At 36.3% G+C, this 21,921-nt stretch overlaps 1 protein-coding gene across 3 annotated transcripts in view; it reads left to right on the forward strand.

The window, feature by feature from the left end:
- mgat5b (alpha-1,6-mannosylglycoprotein 6-beta-N-acetylglucosaminyltransferase B) overlaps positions 1–21,921 on the forward strand; it is a 117,553-nt gene that overhangs the window by 50,206 nt on the left and 45,426 nt on the right. For all 3 annotated transcript variants that reach the window (XM_083565820.1, XM_083565819.1, XM_083565821.1), the window contains 5 exons: positions 2,210–2,319; positions 3,073–3,146; positions 5,412–5,588; positions 9,468–9,632; positions 15,169–15,338. In XM_083565820.1, coding sequence (XP_083421946.1) covers positions 2,210–2,319; positions 3,073–3,146; positions 5,412–5,588; positions 9,468–9,632; positions 15,169–15,338 — 696 coding nt within the window. The remainder of the gene's footprint in view (positions 1–2,209; positions 2,320–3,072; positions 3,147–5,411; positions 5,589–9,467; positions 9,633–15,168; positions 15,339–21,921) is intronic.

Raw genomic sequence — 21,921 nt, forward strand, 5'->3', positions numbered from 1 at the left:
CATAGAAGGATGCGATCGCATCCACAATCCATCTGCTAAGGGTCTGCTTGTTTGCAGGGAGGCCTCACATGGAGGGCCATAGCAGATGAACAGTTGTTGCGACTTCCTCCACAGACTCTGTTCCATGTATGTATATGTCTAGTGCTCGCACCAAACACAGCCGGTTTACTCTTTCCTGATCTGAGCCTAAACAGGAGGAGAATAGAATGCCTGGAAGCTAATAGGTTGTGGGACGACCAAGGGCACTTTAGGGACGTTCCCTGTTCTAGGGTACAAAAAGCACTGGCCATGCCTGGAGTAAACTGCAGAAATGAGGAGGCCGCAAAGAGGGCCTAAAGATCCCTGACTCTCTTAAGAGAGGAAATGGCCAGGAGGAACACAGTCTTGACTGTAAGGAACCTCCAGGATGCCTCAGCCAATGGCTCGAAGGGGGGCACAGATAGAGCCTCCAACACAATGGCCAAGTCCCACACAGGCACTCTAGGTCGCATTAGTAATTGCCCCACCAGGGGGGCATGATATGGTGAAACAGTGGACACGTAGAATTTCAGGGTGGATGGAAACTGTTCTCCAGGACTGAACCAACCGGGCAACTGGATCAATTGGTGCTGATTGCACCTTGAACAAGTGCCAGCTAGCAGCATACAACCTCCTCTGGATTGGAGAATGGTCTCTACCACCTTGGTGGAGAGACCAGAATCTCAAAGCTGCAGTCTTCACAACTCTGGGTGGGGGTGAACTTTTGTGCCTCCTGCCTGGAAGAGGAGATCCCCCAGGGAGTCTCCCAGGGAGGGTGTTCGAGAAGGGTTACCAGGTCCAAAAAACATGGTCTGCCCGGCCACTGTGGGGCAACCAGGAGGAGACAAACTCCATCCTGGCGAACTCTCTCCAGAACTCCGCGACAGGGGAAAGGCATACAGGCGTAGCCTTAGCCACGCCTAAGCCATAGCATCCTGCCCTAGAGGGACCAAACAAAAGGAACCAATATTGGTAAGCTTCGGCCCTGAAGCAAACCACAGGAACATTCTGTGTGAAGGAAGGTTGGATATATAAAATATGCATCCTTCAGATCTACAGTGACAAAACTGTCCTCAGCTCTTATTTGAGACACAACCTGCTTGAGGGTCAGCATCTTAAACCTGAGCCTCATTAGTGAGCGGTTTAGGTAACGTAGATCTAGAATTGGATGCCACCCGCCGCTGTTTTTGGGAACTATGAATTACCGGCTGTAGAACCTGGACTCTTTGTCTGATTAAGGGACCACCTAAATGGCCTCCTTCCTCAGGAGAGTGTTTACCTCTTGTTCCATGACAAGAGCCTGTTTGGATCCCACCAGAGTGGAATGTACCCCATCGAACTGGAGCGGACCTGAACTGAATCGTATAGCCTCTGTCCACAGTCCACAGGACCCACCGAGACATGTCTGGCAGAACTTCCTAGGCTGCCAGGTAGTCTATTAAGGGTATCAGTTTCTCGAGACTGACCTCTGGTACACCTAAAGCCGGCTTCACTCCATGTGCTTTTATAGCTTCCTAGTAGTGACGTCACCCTGCCACTGACGCAGCGCTTTCCATTAAACAGATTACACACCTGATTCAGACAAAGCGGAAGCATTCCCAAAGCGTTGTTGATGCAGCTTGAGTTCCTGTAAGGTAACCATTTTACCTGCACTTGCATCCATTCCCATGCTCATTATATCAAAAGTAAACAAGTAGATTACATTTCCATAAGCATTTATCCCTAATTAGCATTAAACTCAGAGTAAATTAAGTCTAAATCCTAATTTTTTTTTGTATCTTTACATTTACTGTCTTTTTAAGACCTCAGAGGGTTCTTTTTCTTCTCAGATCTTTAATAGAGTTTAATAGTCTACTAATTGAATGGTAATGGTATGGTTTAATGTGAATGGTATGTATAGAAGAGTGGAAATGTCCTACAAACATACCATATAAATTTGTGTTTGATTCATTTTTTGAGGTCTGTGAAGAGACATACAACGGTTTGCAACAGTGTCTTCAATGCATATTTGTTAATACATCATTAAATGCGTGTTCAAACCTGCAGCTGCTTTTTTCTGTGAATAATGTCTGTTGTGTGTAAAAAAAATAAAAATTAAAGAAGCTGAACTTCATTTTAAATAAGCAAAAAGCTCAAAGATAATTGGTTTTCCATATTTTAGGAGTGTGTATGTGTATGTGTGTGTGCCTAGGTTTCAGCCGATGGGACTTGTGGAACGGATTCAGGCCATTGCCCAGAATGTGTCTGAAATGGCTGTGCGTGTGGAGCAGATCCTGCAGAAGAGTAAAAATGGTGCCACAGGTGCATATAATAATACATTTTAATATACCCTTATTCTAAATAATTTCTAAATCATTAGAAATACTTTAGTCTGTCTTTATCGGGCTCTCCTCTTGATTAAACTTATAAGTATAGCTGTAGGTTTCAATTGATACCTCTTTTGTCGACTGGATCAGTCACTCTTTTGCTGTAAAATGTATGGCATTTATGTTGATTGTGACTTCATATTTATTTACCTCTATGGTGTCATCCTTTTCAGTAGAGCTTCTTTTTGCAGTCTGCAGGAATATTTCGCCCATTGTTACTACTGCCGGGATCATTACTGTAATCAAACAGAAAGGCACATAATCCCTTTGTGTGTGGTCATGCTCATTGGAGCTTGGTGGCCTGTTGAATAAAGAACAGCCCTGCTTCTAATTAAGCTGAGCAGGACTCAGTTCCACACAGCACAGAGGTTTTTTAATAATCAAGGCAAGGGGATGTTGCCAATTTCCTGTTTTCCCCACTGCGTCAGAGCACAGTGGGATAAACTTTGTTCATCAGAGATGCATTTTAACTACGCCCACTGGCATACCAATGCACAGCAATGCAAACAATAGGAGATGAATGTGACATTTTAAAACCAAAAGATGAAAACCAGGAAGGTAGATAAGGTGAAGATTTAGTCTTCTCATGCCTCATTAAATTGATCCCCTTTAATAACCATTTTTCATACTGTTTTCTTAGGGAAATGTAATGTCAAATTAATTCTGTCTGTCTATTTTATATGAAAAGGGAGAGATGGAACAGCAGGGCAGTGTGAAATCCCAAAAGATCCTGGTTACCCAGACTGTGCAACTAAAGTTGATGTAAGTTGATTCCTATCTCGGTTCATTTGAGTGTTCTTACTGCACCAAAGGTACATCTCTTCTATATATTTTATTTCGATATATTAAGCCAGAACAATTGTCAAATACCACACATCCTGCCAGTTGTTTAATATGCTCTCTGCTAGGAATATTATGCATTGTCTATCTGTTTTGTTTCCCGAGTATTTGTATTCTGGATTAATATTTAAAGTGTAGATTGGAAGGGATTTTTTTGTATTTATTTTTTAACCCTACCACTCCAGAAATGCAGTATTGGAAAACACTAAAAGATTGCCTGCTAAAAATAAGCTGTTTATAAAGAATTTTGTTTGCATATGCTTTCATATTCTTTTAGAAGACATTTTCTTTTTGATCAGAATAATGTTACCACATTAGGTTTCATCCTTGTTTCTGGTATGAGTTACGTTGTTTGCAGTGTTAAAGTGGGTGGCCTTGTGATGCAGTGGAAAGCATTGCTGCCTCAAAGCTCCATGCTCTTGATCCTGTTAAATATGAATTCCAAGAAAGTATTGAGTAAACCTAAACATAAAACACAAATCCTCTGATATCCAACTAAGTAGATATGACCAGTAGACTGTGTTTGCATTGTTTTCTTCTGGGTTTTCTGGTTTCTTTCTACCTCCATTGTTGGTTAACTGGCTAAATAAAGAGAAAGATAAAGATAGAACCCACAGTTTTGTTCATGCATTGTAAACAAATGATGATCGGGCATTCAATCCATGGTGTATTTCTGCTTCACACCATGGCAGTGACCATGACAAAGAGATTACTGAAAGTAAGTGTAACAATGCCTAAGTTAAAAATGTCAACTTGTAGGTGCTGATTAATCACAACCACTCGGTAACACGCTCTATGGCTCCATGACTGTATTGTAGTATCGTTCAGATTTACACTGCCTTCATCTTTGTCTGGCTCATTCAGAACTTTAATGGTAACTCTTATCTGTAAAGCTGCTTTAAAATTGAACTTGGTTGGTTGCCTAATGCAAGCAAATCGATGGTAACATTTTAGCTTATCTATTTGCATATTTTTTGCTAGAAAATGCTAAATGCCACTTATATTTAATTTTACAGTGGCACCGGGTTATGTCGCCGGCCTAGGGGACGCCAAAAAGCGTCGAGATAACCAATGATCGCGATAAACGAAAACCAATATGGCGTCAATACATTAACATGCTTGAAATTTCTTTATGTACATGATGTGCGTTATTAAATGAGTGTGCATGCACGTGTTTTTGGAGTTTTTTTTTACACAACAGCGTTGCTACGATTTGTTTGATTGGTCATGCGGATCAAGATAACCTGTAATGCGGATAAGGAGGCGGAAGCCGAAGTAAACGCAAACAAAGTTTATTGAGAATACTCAGGAGATAATCCACCAATACTTGTAGCGAAGAAGTAATATCCAGTGGTGCGCTCCGGGAGCACGGTCCACGAAGTTCTGTGAAAGCAGAGACAGTTCGTGTAGAGAATCCACGGATCCGCACTATGGAAAGCGCTGGGCAGCAACGGATAAACGTGGTGCAGACAGCGTGAACATGGAAAACAGCAGGATCGGGGTAATTTGGCATGCCGTTGAGAGAATGCGGAGTCCGAGAAGAAGGGTACGTAGCGGGATACGTATACGCGATTACACAGACCGACATGAACCAACACATACGATCATGCACAAACAATAACGGACCGCGATTGTGTGGAGGTGAGGGGCTTAAATAGGAGATGGGATGAGTGAGTGAATGAGAGTCAGGTGTGTGTGATCAGCATTACTGTGACGAGCTCCGTGCCGGCGGGGCACGCACGGGAGAAGAAGCAGGGTGCTTCGGGGAATGCCGCCGCCGAAGGGGGCGTGGCAGGGGGATTCCTGACATAACCGACGTTAAGTGGCAAATTTGCCCCCCCTTGTGCTCGAGATATTAGGGTTCGCCGACATAAAAAAATCGACATAACCGATTAAAAAATGCTAAGACAAAGCGAGAATTTGGCGATTCAACTTCAAAAACGTTGACTTAATAGGGTTGGCGAGTTAACCGAGGTCGAGATAAGTGGGTTCGACTGTAATTAACTGACAATAGTGAACTATGGAATCCAAAATACTTTTTTGTCAGACTTGCATCTTGTCCAGCCACATTTCTGTTTGCATTACTTGATTTCAATGAAGATTGAATATCTCGGAATTGCTAACAGAATTTTCTTCTGCTTCCTGTAATGTTCTTTTGCTTGTCATTTTCCCACTTGTTTATTCTAGTGGATGAGGGCCAGATGGACATCAGACCCCTGTTACTCCTTCTACGGAGTTGATGGCTCTGACTGCTCCTTTCTCATCTACCTGAGTGAGGTGGAGTGGTTCTGTCCTTTGCTTGCCTGGAGGAATCAGAGCATACCGTCCTACAATCCTATCATCAGCAACACACCTAAGACACAAGTGAGAGAATAGTACCAGTTTTCTCTAAGAATCTGCTAGGAGATGGCTCAAGTATAATATTTATGTCTTTCAATTTTAATGGACTGTGCTAAGTATTTTCTTGCTTTCAGACAGACATTTAACATTGAGTATATATTTAGCGCAGACATATGTCCCTGTACTACAATATAAAAAAAGCAACCACTTTTGCTTTTTCTACTAGTTTTATTATAGAATGTATTTAGAGTAGGGGCTGATTTGTATGTGTGTATGGACATTAGATAGACGAGAGTTCTATTTGCATGCAATTGAGCATGGAGTGAAACAGTGAATGCAAAGTGCTGAATAATATTTTCAGAAGAGAATTACCTTTTAACTGCAAGTTAAATTCCATATTTGTAGTTTTTATGAATATGGATGCTTTGAAAATATTTATTTATACTCTTTATAATGGATGGATGAATACATGGATAGGTAAATACATAGATAGGTGGGTAGAAGAACTGCTGGGGAAAATGTTTGAGTGGTTCAAAAGAAAGCTTGGGAGAAAAAGAGTAAAAGCCATTAAGAAATAATGTGTATATTTTATACATTATAAATAGATTTATAATATTCTCAAATGTATTTCAAAAAGAGTAGATCATAAAAACGATTACAGTAAAGTGCAGTTTTGTTTTATTTTGGTTCTTATTCATAGTCCGCAGTTCTAAAAGATGTCTAAAAGATACACCAGTATTTATGCAGGAACATTTTTATGGATTTTAAACATTGTCTATGTACATGCTGAAGTCTATTTTCTGTGCTTTTAATTTCTAAAAGATACATCAGTATTTATGCAGGAACATTTTTATGGATTTTAAACATTGTGTATGTACATGCTGAAGTCTATTTTCTGTGCTTTTAATTTCAGATTATGCAAATCACCTGTGCGTAGTTTATGCCTCATTGTTTTCAGACGGGTCTCAAGTAGAAACATTCAAAACAGGGATTTTACAGGGAATAACATCTAGACCACTGCAATTAACATAAGCACTTGCCTTTAAGCCTAAAAAAAGTTTTCTTTTTAGTTGATGTCAAGTGAAATAATAAAAAAATTCTCGCCTCCCTCCCTCACCTCCAAAACGTCCTACATGCGCTAATGTATGTTGTTGCTATATCAATCCTTTAATAAGCCTAGTACTAATGATATATATTAATCACAGGGACTTGTAAACCAAATGTATTCCACCCTGTTCATTTTTATAAAATATAGTACCTGATTCAGCATGTCTATTTTAGTTTGTTTTAATTTGCTAAAAATTTAAATTTGCTGATTTACAAATACTGTTGAAAGTTTCAGGATAAGCTGACCAAGCACTTATGTAGCAATACGTGTTTATACAAAAAAAAAACACTGTTTACAAAAAAAAAACACTGATCTTTGAATTAGGCAGTGAATCTGATTAAGATTCTGGTTTAAGATGCTCTGATGTCTTCTATTCAAGGAGGAAAAATGTTTTTGAAAATCTTTTCATGCATGCTAAATGCATATCGGGGTATTATTTATAGTGTGTGTTTAATATTGATCTAATTGGTCTGAGTATAGGTTGAAATTATCATGCACTGGCGCTACACTTAACGAGACTTCTTGCTCAAGCTGACATTATATATGACATTAAAATTCAGATCGCTGATATGCTCCGCTCTTGAAAGCAAACTTCACCTTTTGTTCATAACCCTCGTACAAATTTTTTAATAATTTTTAAGTGAGGCGTTACAGTTGAGGTCTGAATATTGATGTATGCACTTTCGGCATTAAATCCTTACGATGTGCACTTACATCAACCCTGAATATGCCCCTTTATGAATAATGGTTCAGAAAATGATTAATCTTATGCCACACTGCACTGCAGAGTGTCTCGGGAATAAACGTGTGAGTTAGGCACTTTGTACAGCCTACATTGTTTACAGTATAGTGAAACTAGGACAGTCAGAGAAGGCTGTTCGAACAGTAATGTTACAAGCAGAACATTTCTGCAGCTGTGGTGATTCACTGGCTTGTGCATTGCTCATACACCTGACTCTCTTATGCTCCACTGTAGTTAAAATATGCCTTGCATTTAGATATAAACCATAGCATATACAGTGTCTTCCAAAATTATTGCCTCTCTTCATATAGATAAAATGCAGCATACAATCGATATACAATCTCCTCCAAACACGACAAGTTGAGTTTTTACTAAAAAGTTCTATTTTGGCTTCATCTGATGATATGACATTCTCCCAATCCTCTTCTGGATCATCCAAATGCAGACATGTACTGGCTTAAGCAGGGGTACACGTCTTGCACTGCAGGATTTGAGTCCCTGGCGGCATAGTGTGCTACTGATGGTAGCTTTTGTTACTTTGGTCCCAGCTCTCTGCAGGTCATTCACTAGGTCCCCCCGTGTGGTTTTGGGATTTTTGCTCACTGTTTTTGTGATCCTTTTGACCCCACAGGGTGAGATCTTGCGTGGAGCCCCAGATCGAGGGAGATTATCAGTGGTCTTGTATGTCTTCCATTTTCTAATAATTGCTCCCACAGTTGATTTCTTCACACTAGGCTGCTTACCTATTGCAGATTTAGTCTTCCCAGCAAGGTGCAGGTCTACAATTTTGTTTCTGGTGTCTTTTGACAGCTCTTTGGTCTTGGCCATAGTGGAGTTTGGAGTCTGACTGTTTGAGGTTGTGGACAGGTGTCTTTTATACTGATAGCGAGTTCAAACAGGTTCCATTAATACAGGTAACAAGTGGAGGACAGAGGAGCCTCTTAAAGAAGAAGTTACAGGTATGTGAGAGCCAGAAATCTTGCCTTTTTGTAGGTGACTAAATAAAATCTTTAAAAATCAGACAATGTGATTTTCTGGATTTTTTTTTCTTATGTTGTCTCTCATAGTTGGAGTGTACCTATGATGAAAATGACAGGCCTCTCTCAACTTTTTAAGTGGGAGAACTTGCACAATTGGTGGCTGACTAAATACTTTTTTTGCCCCACTGTATATATACATTAGGGATGTCAAAACTGTTGCAATAATAACACAAATTCATTTTAACGACACTGATTTTATTAACCCGTGAATAATGCGGGATTTATTTTTGTTTGATCATTTTTTTATTAAAATATATAAATAAATAATTATATGAGGCAAAATAAATTTTTAAACTCAACACACATTTATTTACAACATCCTTTCTTTTATTCTTCGGATATAAAAAAGAAACTCTACTGAAAATTATTTTTATTCATTGTACATTTGTTTAATTGATGTGCCAAGTCTCAAATCAAGCACCAAAATCCGCCATGATGCACATATCTGGCAATTAAAACCATCCATGGAAACATAGCAAAAGTTCTGTTTGGTATCCTACTGATTTACATAATATAAAACACCATAATTACTTTAAAACCTTAAAAAAATATTTAGTCTTTATGCTCTATGTTGAGTATGGTTTTAATATTAATAAACATACATTTACATGAAGCATCCATATTTGTCCATGATGATTAGAGTATTAAAAACTTAATAATAAAAGGTACATTTAGAATGGATAAAAAATGTGCGATGAAATTAACTCATGAAAATCATCCGATTAATCGCAATTAAATATTTTAATTGATTGATTGAGAGCTGATTTATGTATATATCTATGCAAGACACTATGAATGATTGTAAGCTATATAAAAATAAAAAGAATAAGGAAAAAAAATTATATATATATAATATTATACCTTACTTTTGTTATTCTTATGTAGCTTTTGATTCATTCACAGTGTATTGTTTTTTCTGTACGCCCTGACCTAACTACAGTATATAGCACTCTGGTCAATTTCTGTTGTTTTTAACACATCTAATAAACAAATCTTAATGTGTATCGCTTTAGGCAATTGTTCGTGCTGATATGGGTCGTCTTCTGGAGCAGATCGGTTCAGGAAAAGAGTCTCTTAGCTTCATGAGGAGGCGGATACGTAGGCTGGCAGTGCAGTGGGCTGTAGCTGCTCGCAGACTAGATGAGCGTCTGAGCAGCCAGCAGAGGCAACAGAAGAAGGTGACTTACTTATTCACATCAGGGCTTCAACTTTGCAAGACATATTGTATAGTTTACATAAAATTTTAGACCATAAATAAAAATTGTCTTTATTTCAATTTTTACTTTATTGCTTAAAATAAACGTATAAAGGTTACAAATTATTATTGTTTGTATTATGTAGATTGATAGCAATCATTTTGCATAGTTATTCATGTAAACCAATTACATTATGAATTCCTATGAGGATGTTTGTATTGATAAGAATTCTAACTTTTTTGTAATTATTATTATTTGCCTAAAATTAAAATAGTGCAGCACTAAAGTATCTGTTGCTGAATACCATTAACCTGGGTTTGATTCTTAGCTTTGGTATAAGCTCTGTGTTTGATTTATTAAATGCTTTGAAATTACAAGATCAACTCATGTTGGATGTGTAAAAACAAGGCTAATGTATACATTTCACCCTCGTGGAACTGATGTGCAAATTAGAATTAATTAATTATGCCACTTTTTTTTACAGTCTTAACATCTTATTTTCAAGTTTTAACCATATCTTTATTCTTTCTATTCCATCCTGAAAAAACCTAAAAATCCCCAATTAACTAAGCCTTTTTTTTTTTTGCTAAAATTATTTAGATTTGATTCTGATTATTTGTGGGAAAATTAGATGTTGGCACCTACAAAATATTTTTAAACTCTAATTTGGCAACACTGCTATTACATTTTCTCCAATTGCATGAGGCAGTTTGATTTTTATCCCAGTGGCCCTCTATAAGTGCTTTTTGCAATAATAACTATATTAAGCTAATTGAGACAGTTTTGTACTGCCCTATAAAACATCCACAAAGCAATGAAGAATCATCTAACATATATGTCAAATAGCAATAGTAATTTACTTACTGAACTTACTCAAAATAGGTAAATAGTATTTCATTGGGTTTTTTTTGTTTGTTTTTTTCAAAGAGATATGAAGATTTTTTTTCATTTTTTATGAGTTGGATTTTTGCCCAACTGCCTCTATGGGCATCCTAAACAAAATATTTATTTGGAACCCACTATTGTAATTTCCAGACCTGTATGGTAATTATAATGGTATTAAGTAATACAGCTCAAATGCAAATTCTACATTTTGGAGACACTGGAAGGAATTGAAATATAAAGGAAAAAAGTTTTACCAAAAAATAAAAAGGTAAAATGTTAGCATTCCTATTGTTTGATTTTATGCAAACAAAACACAAATAGGTATATACAATTATTTTGTGCTTCTTCTTATATTGTACATAGTCATAGCCACACCATAGTCTGGAGGCCAAGAGGCATACCTATATCAAAGCAGAGTAAAACTGTGGCAGCAAATAAAGGATACTGATAAATAACCATAGAACTTAAACCAGTCCAAAGTGGTAGTGCAGTCCATCAGATATTGTAGTCTAATAAAATGATAGTGCTAGTGAGCATGGTGTGAGGGGGTTTAGACTTTACATCTTTAGTTCAGTTGGGGTGTTGTGAAAGCTGACTGCCTGGGGGAAGGAGAAGAGAGACTGGCAGTATTGACTTTAGAACTTTTTCTCAGATGGAGGGATTCATACTGAAGCCTTCAGGTTTCAGAATTTTTTACTGCTGAAAATTGTAAAGGCAATGCATTTGGGTTTTCAAGCTGTGTTAGGTTATAGTGTGGAGGACCTATAGTATAAATATCCTTGAAAATATGTGTATTATACAGGTTTTTGAATGTTAGCCATAGCCAATGTATACAATGTGTGGTGTGTTTAAGAATCTGCCTAAACCACTCCAGGCTTACAACTCATTCAGGAAAATTACATTTCATTCTGTACACTGAAGATAAATGACTTATCTCTGAATACAGCACTGGGTTGTGTTGCAGAGAAATATCATTTTTGGTGTTCTTGTCTCAATCTCAATTTCAATTCTTATTTGAAATTGCAGTGGGATATATTCCTCTGGGCTCAAGTGATAGACTAAGAACCTGCATGGTGCAGCCCCGTTTCATTCACATTTCTGATGCCTTCTATTTATGCTGCATCAGTATCCAAACACCCTGCACATGTCCTCCATAATCGTTAAGATTTGAAAAGGGGAACATTTTCTTCAAGCTTTCTTAGCTGATAACTAATGCTTGGATTTACAATGCACAGACACATTTTCACATAGGGAAACAAGGGGGTTTGGAATATTAGGTGCACTTTGGCATGCTGTAGGAAACATATGATCTTTATAAGGTACAAATTAAACAGTGAAGGAAATTATGAATTCTGGATAAAGTGTTCTTCCCTTAATTTTGGCAGGCTTCCATAGAGGTTTTTCGGTCATAATTAAAGAACATTTTTTATTCTGACTTTTAAAGGAAATTGTGATTTTGTGAAGCACTTTGGGTAGCAAAGATAAATTTTTTTGTGTGATGTTAATAAATTGAAGTTGATGTTGATGGACAGTTAGAATTAACAATATTGATAGAAAAGTATGCAAGCAATCTGAATACATTATTACTAAATTGTGAAACAAAAGTTGTATTAAATATTAGTAGAATAAAAATAGCATTAGAATAACAGACTAAGTAAGAATATAAAGCAATAAAGAAAACAAGCATATAATGCAGATGTGTCAAACAATATGTGTAACAAACCACATCATTGATGCAGGAAGGTGTTTTACATTGGTGGCGCTGGAATTTTAAACAGCATACATGTTGCATAAGTTACGTGAGGAAATGAGGAAGCCGTTTTTTCCCTTTAAAAAGAGAATGTGTGTTGATTACAATAATAATACCACAGCATGACTGATCTCTTGAATCAAAAGCTGTTGATTAATTTTCCATAACATCAGTGCTCTGTAAATTTACACTTGTAAATTCTGGATTTATATGAATAATAGGATTGTTGGTTAGATTAATATGGATAATAAGGCTTGAGAGTGTCATGTCACAGAGTAGCTGGAAAGTGCTGAAGAGTCCAGTTTTGCAGATGTTCCTACTTCCTGGGTCACATTCAAATTTGTCCAATGGTAAGTGAGTTAAATAAAAAAAAAATCAGCAGACCAATAATGTCCAATAATTCTTAAACAAAATATGGTTTTGCCATACAGCTTTGAAGAAGTTCTCACCTCTACCAAACCCTAATCACCCCAGCTTCCCTTCAACTTATATACAGTAAATCTTTTAGTAATCTTTGTTTAATTATCCCTATATGTCCATTTTTATTTTGCTAATAAAAAATTGCCATTAGCACATTTTGTCACTAGCTGAATTTACTGCACTTGTCTCTCGAGTCGAATAATGGGGACTAGATTTTTTTTCTTTAATTGTTTCGTTTAGTAACTACCCACAATATGTCAAAGTAACTAGGTCTTTGTTAGATGGATGTGCATAGAATCATAGAAAACTAACCAGAACAACAGTGACTATAAACACGTTTCAAGAAAGTGTAGATAACCTGGACTAGAATTTGGCAAAAATGAATAGAAATATTGCATTTCAACACAGTTTTTTGTTTTGATGACATTATGATAAAATACAAACCTTGTCATGTAATTTACAGACATGACAATCCAAATTCAGATTAACATAAACACATAATTAAGACATTTTAATGAACGAAAAGTAGTTTAGAACAGTATTTTGCTTTGACTTGGAACTTTGTATGACAAGGAAGATGGTACATGGATGGTGCAGTGAGAAGACTGTGTACCAACATGTGTTTTATAGCATCTTTGGCTAAGTGCGAACTCTGGCTTGCACTGCTGCCGACAATCGTTTTGATGCAGCATTATGGGAGATGGAGTTTATTGCAACTGTTTTATTATCAAGTAAAAAAAATGTTGCACTATTTACCACCCAAGCCATCTTCTTCCATCATACTAGATTGCAGTCTGGGTCACGGTACATTACAGCCTTTGACAATAATAGTAGCTGTGAATAATGGAGCCCTTTCTTTCCTCACACTTGGAAATGACAAAGCGCTGTGATAAATGGGTCACAGGATGAACTGCTGACATAAACCAAGAGGGAAAGCTGAAAACAGTGTTCTGTATAAAAAAATCTATTGTATATTATAGCAACAAAACAATAGTTTTTTATCTGCACTGTGTTTGAAAAACCTAAATAGAAACGTCTATCGGTCACGTATGTAACCCTGGTTCACTGAAGTAACGAGACGCTGCATCAACAATGCTTTGAGAACGCCTCCGCATGTCCATGCTCTGAATCACGTGTGAAATCTGTCCAATGGAAAGACCACAACCAGGACGCTATAAATGCACATGCAGTGGAGCCGATGCTAGCTTCTAAAATTAAAGTAAACGCTGCCAGGTTGCAAGGAGTGTGGCCTGGAGATGCAAACCTGAGTTATGTACGTAACCTAGAGACATTACCTTTCAGAAACTCAAGCCCCCTTTAGGGGCCACAGCCACAGTCTCTATAAGTCCGGGTGGGGGTGAACCACAGTGCCCCCTGTTTGTGAGAGATCATCCCTCCTCGAGGAATCTCCCAATGAGTTTGCTCGAGAAGGGCTACCAGATCAGCAAACCATGGTCTGCCCGGCCAACACAGGGCCACCAGGAGGAGACGGATTTTATCCCAGCGAACTTTATCCAGAGCTCCCTGATGTTTATTGTAGTAGGCCACCAATGTGTTGCCCATACGGATGAACATGTGGTGGTCTCTCCGGTCTGGGAGAAAGTGCTTCAGGGCCAGAAACACAGCTAGCATCTCCAGGCAGTTGATGTGCCATGTGAGATGGAGCTCCCTTCATAGACCTTGAGCGGACAAGCCACTCATGACCTAAAAATGCCACGGAGTCTCAGCAGGGTCAGAGGCTCATTCGTACACTTCGTAAAAGTGCAGGGCCGAACGGAAGGATCAGATATTGATAAGCATCAGCTCCGAAAGCAAACTTCAGGAACTTCCTGTGTGGAGGAAGGATGGATATGAGGAAGCAAGCATCCTTCAGATCTATCATGACAAACCAGTCTTTGGATCTGTATCCCTGTCAGGGATCACTAAATTCTCTGGCAGACACAGACACACACAGAGCGATTCCTGAACTAACAGAAGCTAGTGTCGGCTCCACCCCATGTGCGTTTATAGATTCCTGGTTGTGACTTTGCGCTTTTTCGTTGGACAGATTTCACAAGTGATTTAGAGCATGGACACGCAGAGACTTTCCCAAAGTGTTGTTGATGTTCCTGAAAGGGAAAAACAGCCACAGTTTTGTGACATCAATAGAAGTTGGGTATCTTTTCTGACAGGCCTGTAATGTTTTTCGTCTCAAGTTCATACTGAGATATTTTTATAGACAAAAATACTAAACATAGTATTTACCTGAAATAAGTGTAAATGTCAACAATGTTGCTGCTCTGTCAAACCTTTAAAACTTTTGTCATTTTTCAGTTCCGTACCAGGAAAAAAAATAGACAAATAGAAAAAACTATCTTATCAGACTGATGCTATTTAAACATATACAATACAGTCTATATAGGATTATATAGCATCAGTCTGATAACAATTTTTTTTACATTTTTATTTGTTCATCTTTTCCAGGTGCTGGTACATGTGGGCTTTCTTACAGAGGAGTCTGGAGATGTGTTCAGTCCTAAGGTGTTAAAAGGAGGGCCGTTGGGTGAGATGGTGCAATGGGCTGATATCCTCAGTGCACTTCATGTACTAGGCCATGACCTCAAGATCTCACTGTCAGTCAAAGAGCTGCAAGGGTAAGTTTGTTAAATTATATCTGCAGCTTCAATAATGCAGTTAGAGTAATTTCAAAATAAATAAATCAGGACCTCTCAAATCAAGGCCATTCACACTTTTTTTTTTTGCTGACTCTATTGCACAGTTGTGCATTATACTGTATTACTTAATTTTCTTAGTTCAATAGTCTACTTAGTTCACACAAATAAACTGTAATATTTATCCTAAGTGCTAAGACTTCAATGGCACCTGTATCGAATTGGTGTTTTTGCAATTTTTTTACATGCCTCTATACTCTAGATGCACAGTTATTAACTTAAAGTAAATGCAATAGCACACAGGGGCATGATCTGGCTTGGTATGTTGAAAGCTTCCCTAGTCCTAAATGTAGTCTTATATAAAATATATAGTCTATATAATATATATATATATATATATATATATATATATATATATATATATATATATATATATATATATATATATATATATATATATATATATAATTTAACTAAAACTGTGAAGCGTGTGTATTAATTACATTTTATGCACACAGACTGAAGTAGTTTAACTCTTTGGTTCTTTTAATTTTTATGATTTTGGCTTCCATTTATTTTTTTAATATATTTAATTTTTATATTTAATATTTAATACTTCATAAGACCAATAAAAAAACATTTTTAGGGAACTGTTGGCCCTCTCAAAAAATTTTAATTTACCATATATGTACTCAATACTTGGTAGGAGCTCCTTTTGCTTTAATTACTGCCTCAATTTGGCATGGGATAGCGGTGATCAGTCTGTGGCACTGCTGAGGTGGTATGAAAGCCCAGGTTTCTTTGACATTGGTCTTCAGCTCATCTGCATGTTTGGTCTCTTGTTTTTCATTTTCCTCTTAATAATAGCCCATAGATTCTCTATGGAGTTCAGGTCTGGTGAGATTGCTGGCCAGCCAAGCAGACCAACACTGTAGCCAAATTCCTTGACACATCTGTGTGTGGTGGCTCTTAATGCCTTGACCCCAGCCATAGTCCATTGCTTGTGAAGTTTATCCAAATTCTTAAATCAATTTAGTTTGACCTCTTAAAGCTGCTGTTGTCTTGGTTGGTTCTGCATCTTTTTTCTTCCCCACTTTTTCCTTCCATTTAACTTTTCTGTTATCATGCTTGTATACAGCATTCTGTGAGCATCCAGCTTCTTTGGCAATAAATGTTTGGGGCTTACCCTCCTTGTGAAGGGTGTCAATGATTGTCTTCTGGATCAACAGTTTTCCCCATGAATGTGTAGCCTAATTAACCAAACTAAGAGAACATTTTGAACCAACCTAGCTGGCCCTGTGAGGCGAATTTGAAATCTGATTGGTTAAAGAAACAGACCTATTTCTAATAGAGACAAAGGTAAAAAGGCCAGCAGTACTGACTTTGAAGGCCCTGTGCAGAATAGATTGACATGGCAACATTGAGGCTGAAATCTGATTGGACAAAAAAAATCTAACATTCACAGCCAAGAGAAACACTACGAAATAAAGAAAATTTACTGTTGGGAATAAATGTATACAATTTAATGGAACAAATATTGGAATTTAGGTTGTAAATATAGGTCAGTGCTTCTGAGATATATATATATATATATATATATATATATATATATATATATATATATATATATATATATATATATATATATATTTATTATATTATTATTATTATCATTATTATATATAAATTATAGTCTATATTAGATCAAAAATCTTAAAAAAAAAAATAATGAGTTATACAATTTCTCATAGCAACCTTCAACTAGGAGTAGGAATTAATTCCTGAAGAAAATGTTAGACTAAAAGTTGTGTATGACAGTTGCCTTGAATTGATCAACCAAACCTCATTAGCTTTATATCGATATTGATTTTTCCATTAGTGCTGGAATACATGAAATTGTTGATCAGTCACTCCAGAAGAGTAATTACATAAACAGTTCTATATAAATGTGTATTCCTAATGAGAATGCAAGAGGCAATGGCTTATAACCCAGAAGACACATTGTACAGCACCAATGGGATGTTTAAAATAGATTAATATAAAACCAGCACAAAGGGTAAACCATACAGAAAACAAAGAAACAAAAAAGACAGTGGCTATCAAACATACTATTTGTCAGTGAACCACTAGCCACACCCCTCCCTCCTTCATTCAACATTCTCGCTCAGCCTCTTCCTCCAACTCACCCTCCTACTCACCTACACCTGTCCTCTATTTACCCATCCCCTTTATAAGGTCCCTATTCCCCTTCACTCACGGTCCGATTTACAGTTTACTACCTGGCTAGGCTTCGAGAGAAGCACTCAAGATAAGTTTGACATTTTCTACAGTCTTATCTCATGCTCTTTTGTGTTTGGATGTTAAGACCAAATAAAAGACCGTCCATTTTACTCCCGGTTTACTCCAATATTGTTTCAACTGGAACATATCAAGAATATTAAGTGAATAACTTAAGTGATTATTCCAAGTGGTTAGTTTGATATCAGTCAGTCCTATTATCAAATAATCAGAGCAGCCACACATGGTGCACCCAAAATGGCTGTTCCTCAATCAGATGTTATTGTAATGTTTGTTGCTGCATGGAAAATTTGATTGCTAATTATATGTGTGATTTAAAATAATTGACCAGGAATGTCTTTCTGAGCTCTGTATTATTAATCTGTTGCCTATTGGCCTAGTCTCACTTTTTTTCATTTATTATTTTCTTTTATTCTTAATATCTTTATAAGCCAGATCATGAAGACATTGATGTAGAATTCATAGCCTTTTTGCCAGTTTTCATTTGGGTGTCTGCCAAATTCCATAAATTAAGGCACATTTCACTGCTCTTTTTAAGTGAAGTGGAAATGTAATTTTTATGGGCTCATGTGTTAAATTGTTTGCCCAATATTGGCCAAACTAGCTCAGTAGGTTGACACTAGTATTTATACTTTACTTCATAAAATAACTATAATCTGAGATTCATACCAACACAATCATTGTATATGAATTCAGGATGACACATTGTCCTTTCTCTCAAAGTTATAAAGCTGCAGGTATACACTTTAACCTCTTTCTACTGGTACAAATTTCAGTTCCATTATGCTAATCGGGGTTTAATCTCTTGGAAGAAGAAGCAGCAAGGTGTATGTATATACAGTATACAGTAATCCCCCCGCTTGACTGCGGTTTGATTCTTCCTCCCCTGGTTTATCACAGAATTGCATTTACCACATAACTAATTTGTTTAGCTATTTTCCCGGTCTCTTGCAGATAGCACGATAGACCAAAAAACTTATAGGGGTATTGTTTTTATGAACATGTTTCAACATGTCCATAGCCTCTACAGGTTCCTTGCAGAATTCCCAGATCTGTTCATTTTTTTCTTACTTGTTTATGTGAACTGTATGCTATCGGTCTCTATACAGAGTCTTAAGATGACTCGAATCTTGAGCAGCTCTGAAAAGCACAGCATGACAGCACTGATGGTGCTCCTGTAATCTGAAAGACATTCAGTTATTAAATGCTTGCCTGCTGGGAGTGGGTGGTGTGCATGTGCGCGTGCACGTGTGTGTGTGTACTGTATGTGTATGTGTATGTGTTTGTGTGTGTGTGTGTGGGTGTGGGTGTGGGTGTGTGTGTGGGTGTGTGTGTGTTTTAATTTGTAGGGGATTTAAGCATTCATCATAACACTGTTATGCATTACATGATGAGCATATACATGGAAAACTGATGGTGTTGTTAATATAGTGCATAAACATGATAGTAAATGTGTTTCCAATAAACAATGTTCAGCCAGAGAAAGGTGAAGGGGGTATTTCAAAGTACAAAACTGTGTGAAAGTTGCATGTTAGCAAATGCTGTAAAGTAGAGATGTCGGCAATAAACAGTAATAAGCAGTAATAAGATGTAATAAGCAAAGTCAATATCTGGTGCAATATGAGTAGTTTTATAAGTAAATAATCCCAGCAAGGTATACTAAGTATTCTGGAGAACTTGTTGCAATTTTCCAGGAGAGACTTTCACTTAAAAAAAAATTAAAAATTCCGTTTCATGTTACATTATTTACAAGCATTTTATTAGGTTTGTATTGAAATAAATTGGTTATATTAGTCAGAATAACTACAATGAATATGGCAATAGATATTATACAGGCAGAATATAACAAAATATTTTTTTATTTAATTTATGAAAAATTTATTTATATTTAAACAGGCACCAAAATGGGTTTCTTTTTGGGCTAAAAGAAAGGTGTCCAATTTTGCTTTGAAAACGTTTATATTTCTGTACTTATCTAACATGCCTATTTAATTTATGAAGAATGGCTTTATATGTAAACAGGCACCAAAACAGGTTTCTTTTTGTGCTAAAAGAAAGGTGCCCCATTTTGCTTTGAAAACATTTATAAAACATTTATATTTCTGTACTTATCTAACATGCCCCAGGGATACATTTCACACTGTATTGACCAAAACACTAACAAGAGTCCTCTTAGTCCACTATTAATGAAGTTTACTAATCCTGTAACAGCAATTAGCACAACCAAGCCTCAGCCAAGAACACCATTAAAGTCAAATATAAACAAATAAAATATATTATCACACAAAGTAAACACATACATATAAAATATATATAGAAATATATAGAAAAATTGGTGTTAGCAAGGAGACACTACCAAGTTAATCTTAACACTTTAAATACTTCCTGACTGTCATCATAAATACAGACTCTTATAAATACAAATATTGTACATTCACAATTACTGAACATAGTAATTTGATAAATATGCCTTCAGTGGAAAATTTAGGATCTTGAAATTTAGAGGAAACATTATAGGTAATTAGGGTACTTTTGGCATTGAAAAAGGAGGTTATGTAATGTTAATGTAGCATTAATATAAAATTTGTTTCATATATGCTTACCTACATTCTGATAGCATACACCTGGAATCAGTTACATCTCACGATTACACACCAGGACTTACTTACTCCTACATTAGTGTTTATGGTCATGACAATTTTTTGTGTTTTTTGCTTTACAGTATGTCTTTTGTTTTGTCCAGTTAACTACTGTATGTTTGCACATTTGTTTGCCTATTCAGAATAAATACTCTTAATGAATATTTTGTCATTATTTCCACAGCCTGTCATGGGTCAGAGAGAAATGGAAACTATAGTCTCAAAATTAGGGTTAAAAATGGGGGACAAATTTCAAGTTTTTTGCAGAAAACATGTCAAGCTAACAGGTAACATCTTAATGTTTTATTGGAACGACCAGTTTTCAGAAGCTGTTTATATCTTGACGGATAAAACCAAGGTCATACACTATATAATCAATTCACTTATAAATTTGTCACAGTGAGAAAATATGTGTGAAATGCAAATTCATGTCTTTGGACTGGAATTAGGCTCCAAATATTTATCTTTATTCATATATTCATAAAGAACTGTTATTTAAAATGGACAGATAATGGACAGTTTGTTAATAATTATAAACTGCTTTTGAACATTTAACAGATAAGAACACTTTGTCAGAATGCCTGTAGCTAACTTGAAGGGGTGGGGGGGCTGTGGCAGTTACAAGACAAACATGTATCTGCAATGCTTTCCTTATCATTTGCACTAATAATTAATTGTTAACAAAATAAACGGTTTTTGGGTGTACATTGTCTTTCTTTAATTGACATAAAGCTACATATTTTGTCTTTATGGGGCTCTCATCCACTATTCACACCCAGAGCTGAGACAGCAAAAAAGAAAAGGACTGAAGGAAAGATGAACACTTCAACCCTTTGCCTATTGAGACAAAAAAAGAGAAATGGAAAGAACAGCTTGGAAACACTGCCTACATGCCTGTGAGCTCTAAAAGCCTTGAGTTATTAAGTGCTCCCCTGCTGGAAGAGGATGGTGTTTTTAAGCATGTCTTTTATTGTCGTGTGTGTTTATTTTCGTGGGGGACTTCAATATTCATCAAAACACTGTCATGTGTTGCATGAAGTGACATACACTTGCACATCGCCCACATGCTTGAAAAGCTGCGGGATTTATTAACGTAGTGGTAAAAACAGGGAGTGATATGCCCATTGAGAAAAGATTTTGTGATGCTGCAAGAGAGAATGAGAGAGAAAAGTAAAATTTTTGTTGAATTGCATGATGACGAATACACTATAGGAAAACTAAGTCATATATATATATATATATATATATATATATATATATATATATATATATATATACACACACGTATATGTATATATACGTATATATATATATATATATATATATATATATATATATGTATATATATGTATATATACGTATATATATATATATATATATATATATATATATATATATATATATATATATATATATATATATATATATATATGTGTGTGTGTGTGTGTGTGTGTATATATATACGGTATATATATATATATATATATATATATATATATATACACACACATGTATGTACAATACATTCTGAATTTAAAACCTAAGGGATACTTGTCTTTACACTCTATTCTTGTATTTACTATATTTTATTTATATACAGTGCCTTGCGAAAGTATTCGGCCCCCTTG

The sequence above is a fragment of the Silurus aristotelis genome, assembly GCF_946808225.1.
Source record: "Silurus aristotelis genome assembly, chromosome: 17".
NCBI lineage: Eukaryota > Metazoa > Chordata > Actinopteri > Siluriformes > Siluridae > Silurus > Silurus aristotelis.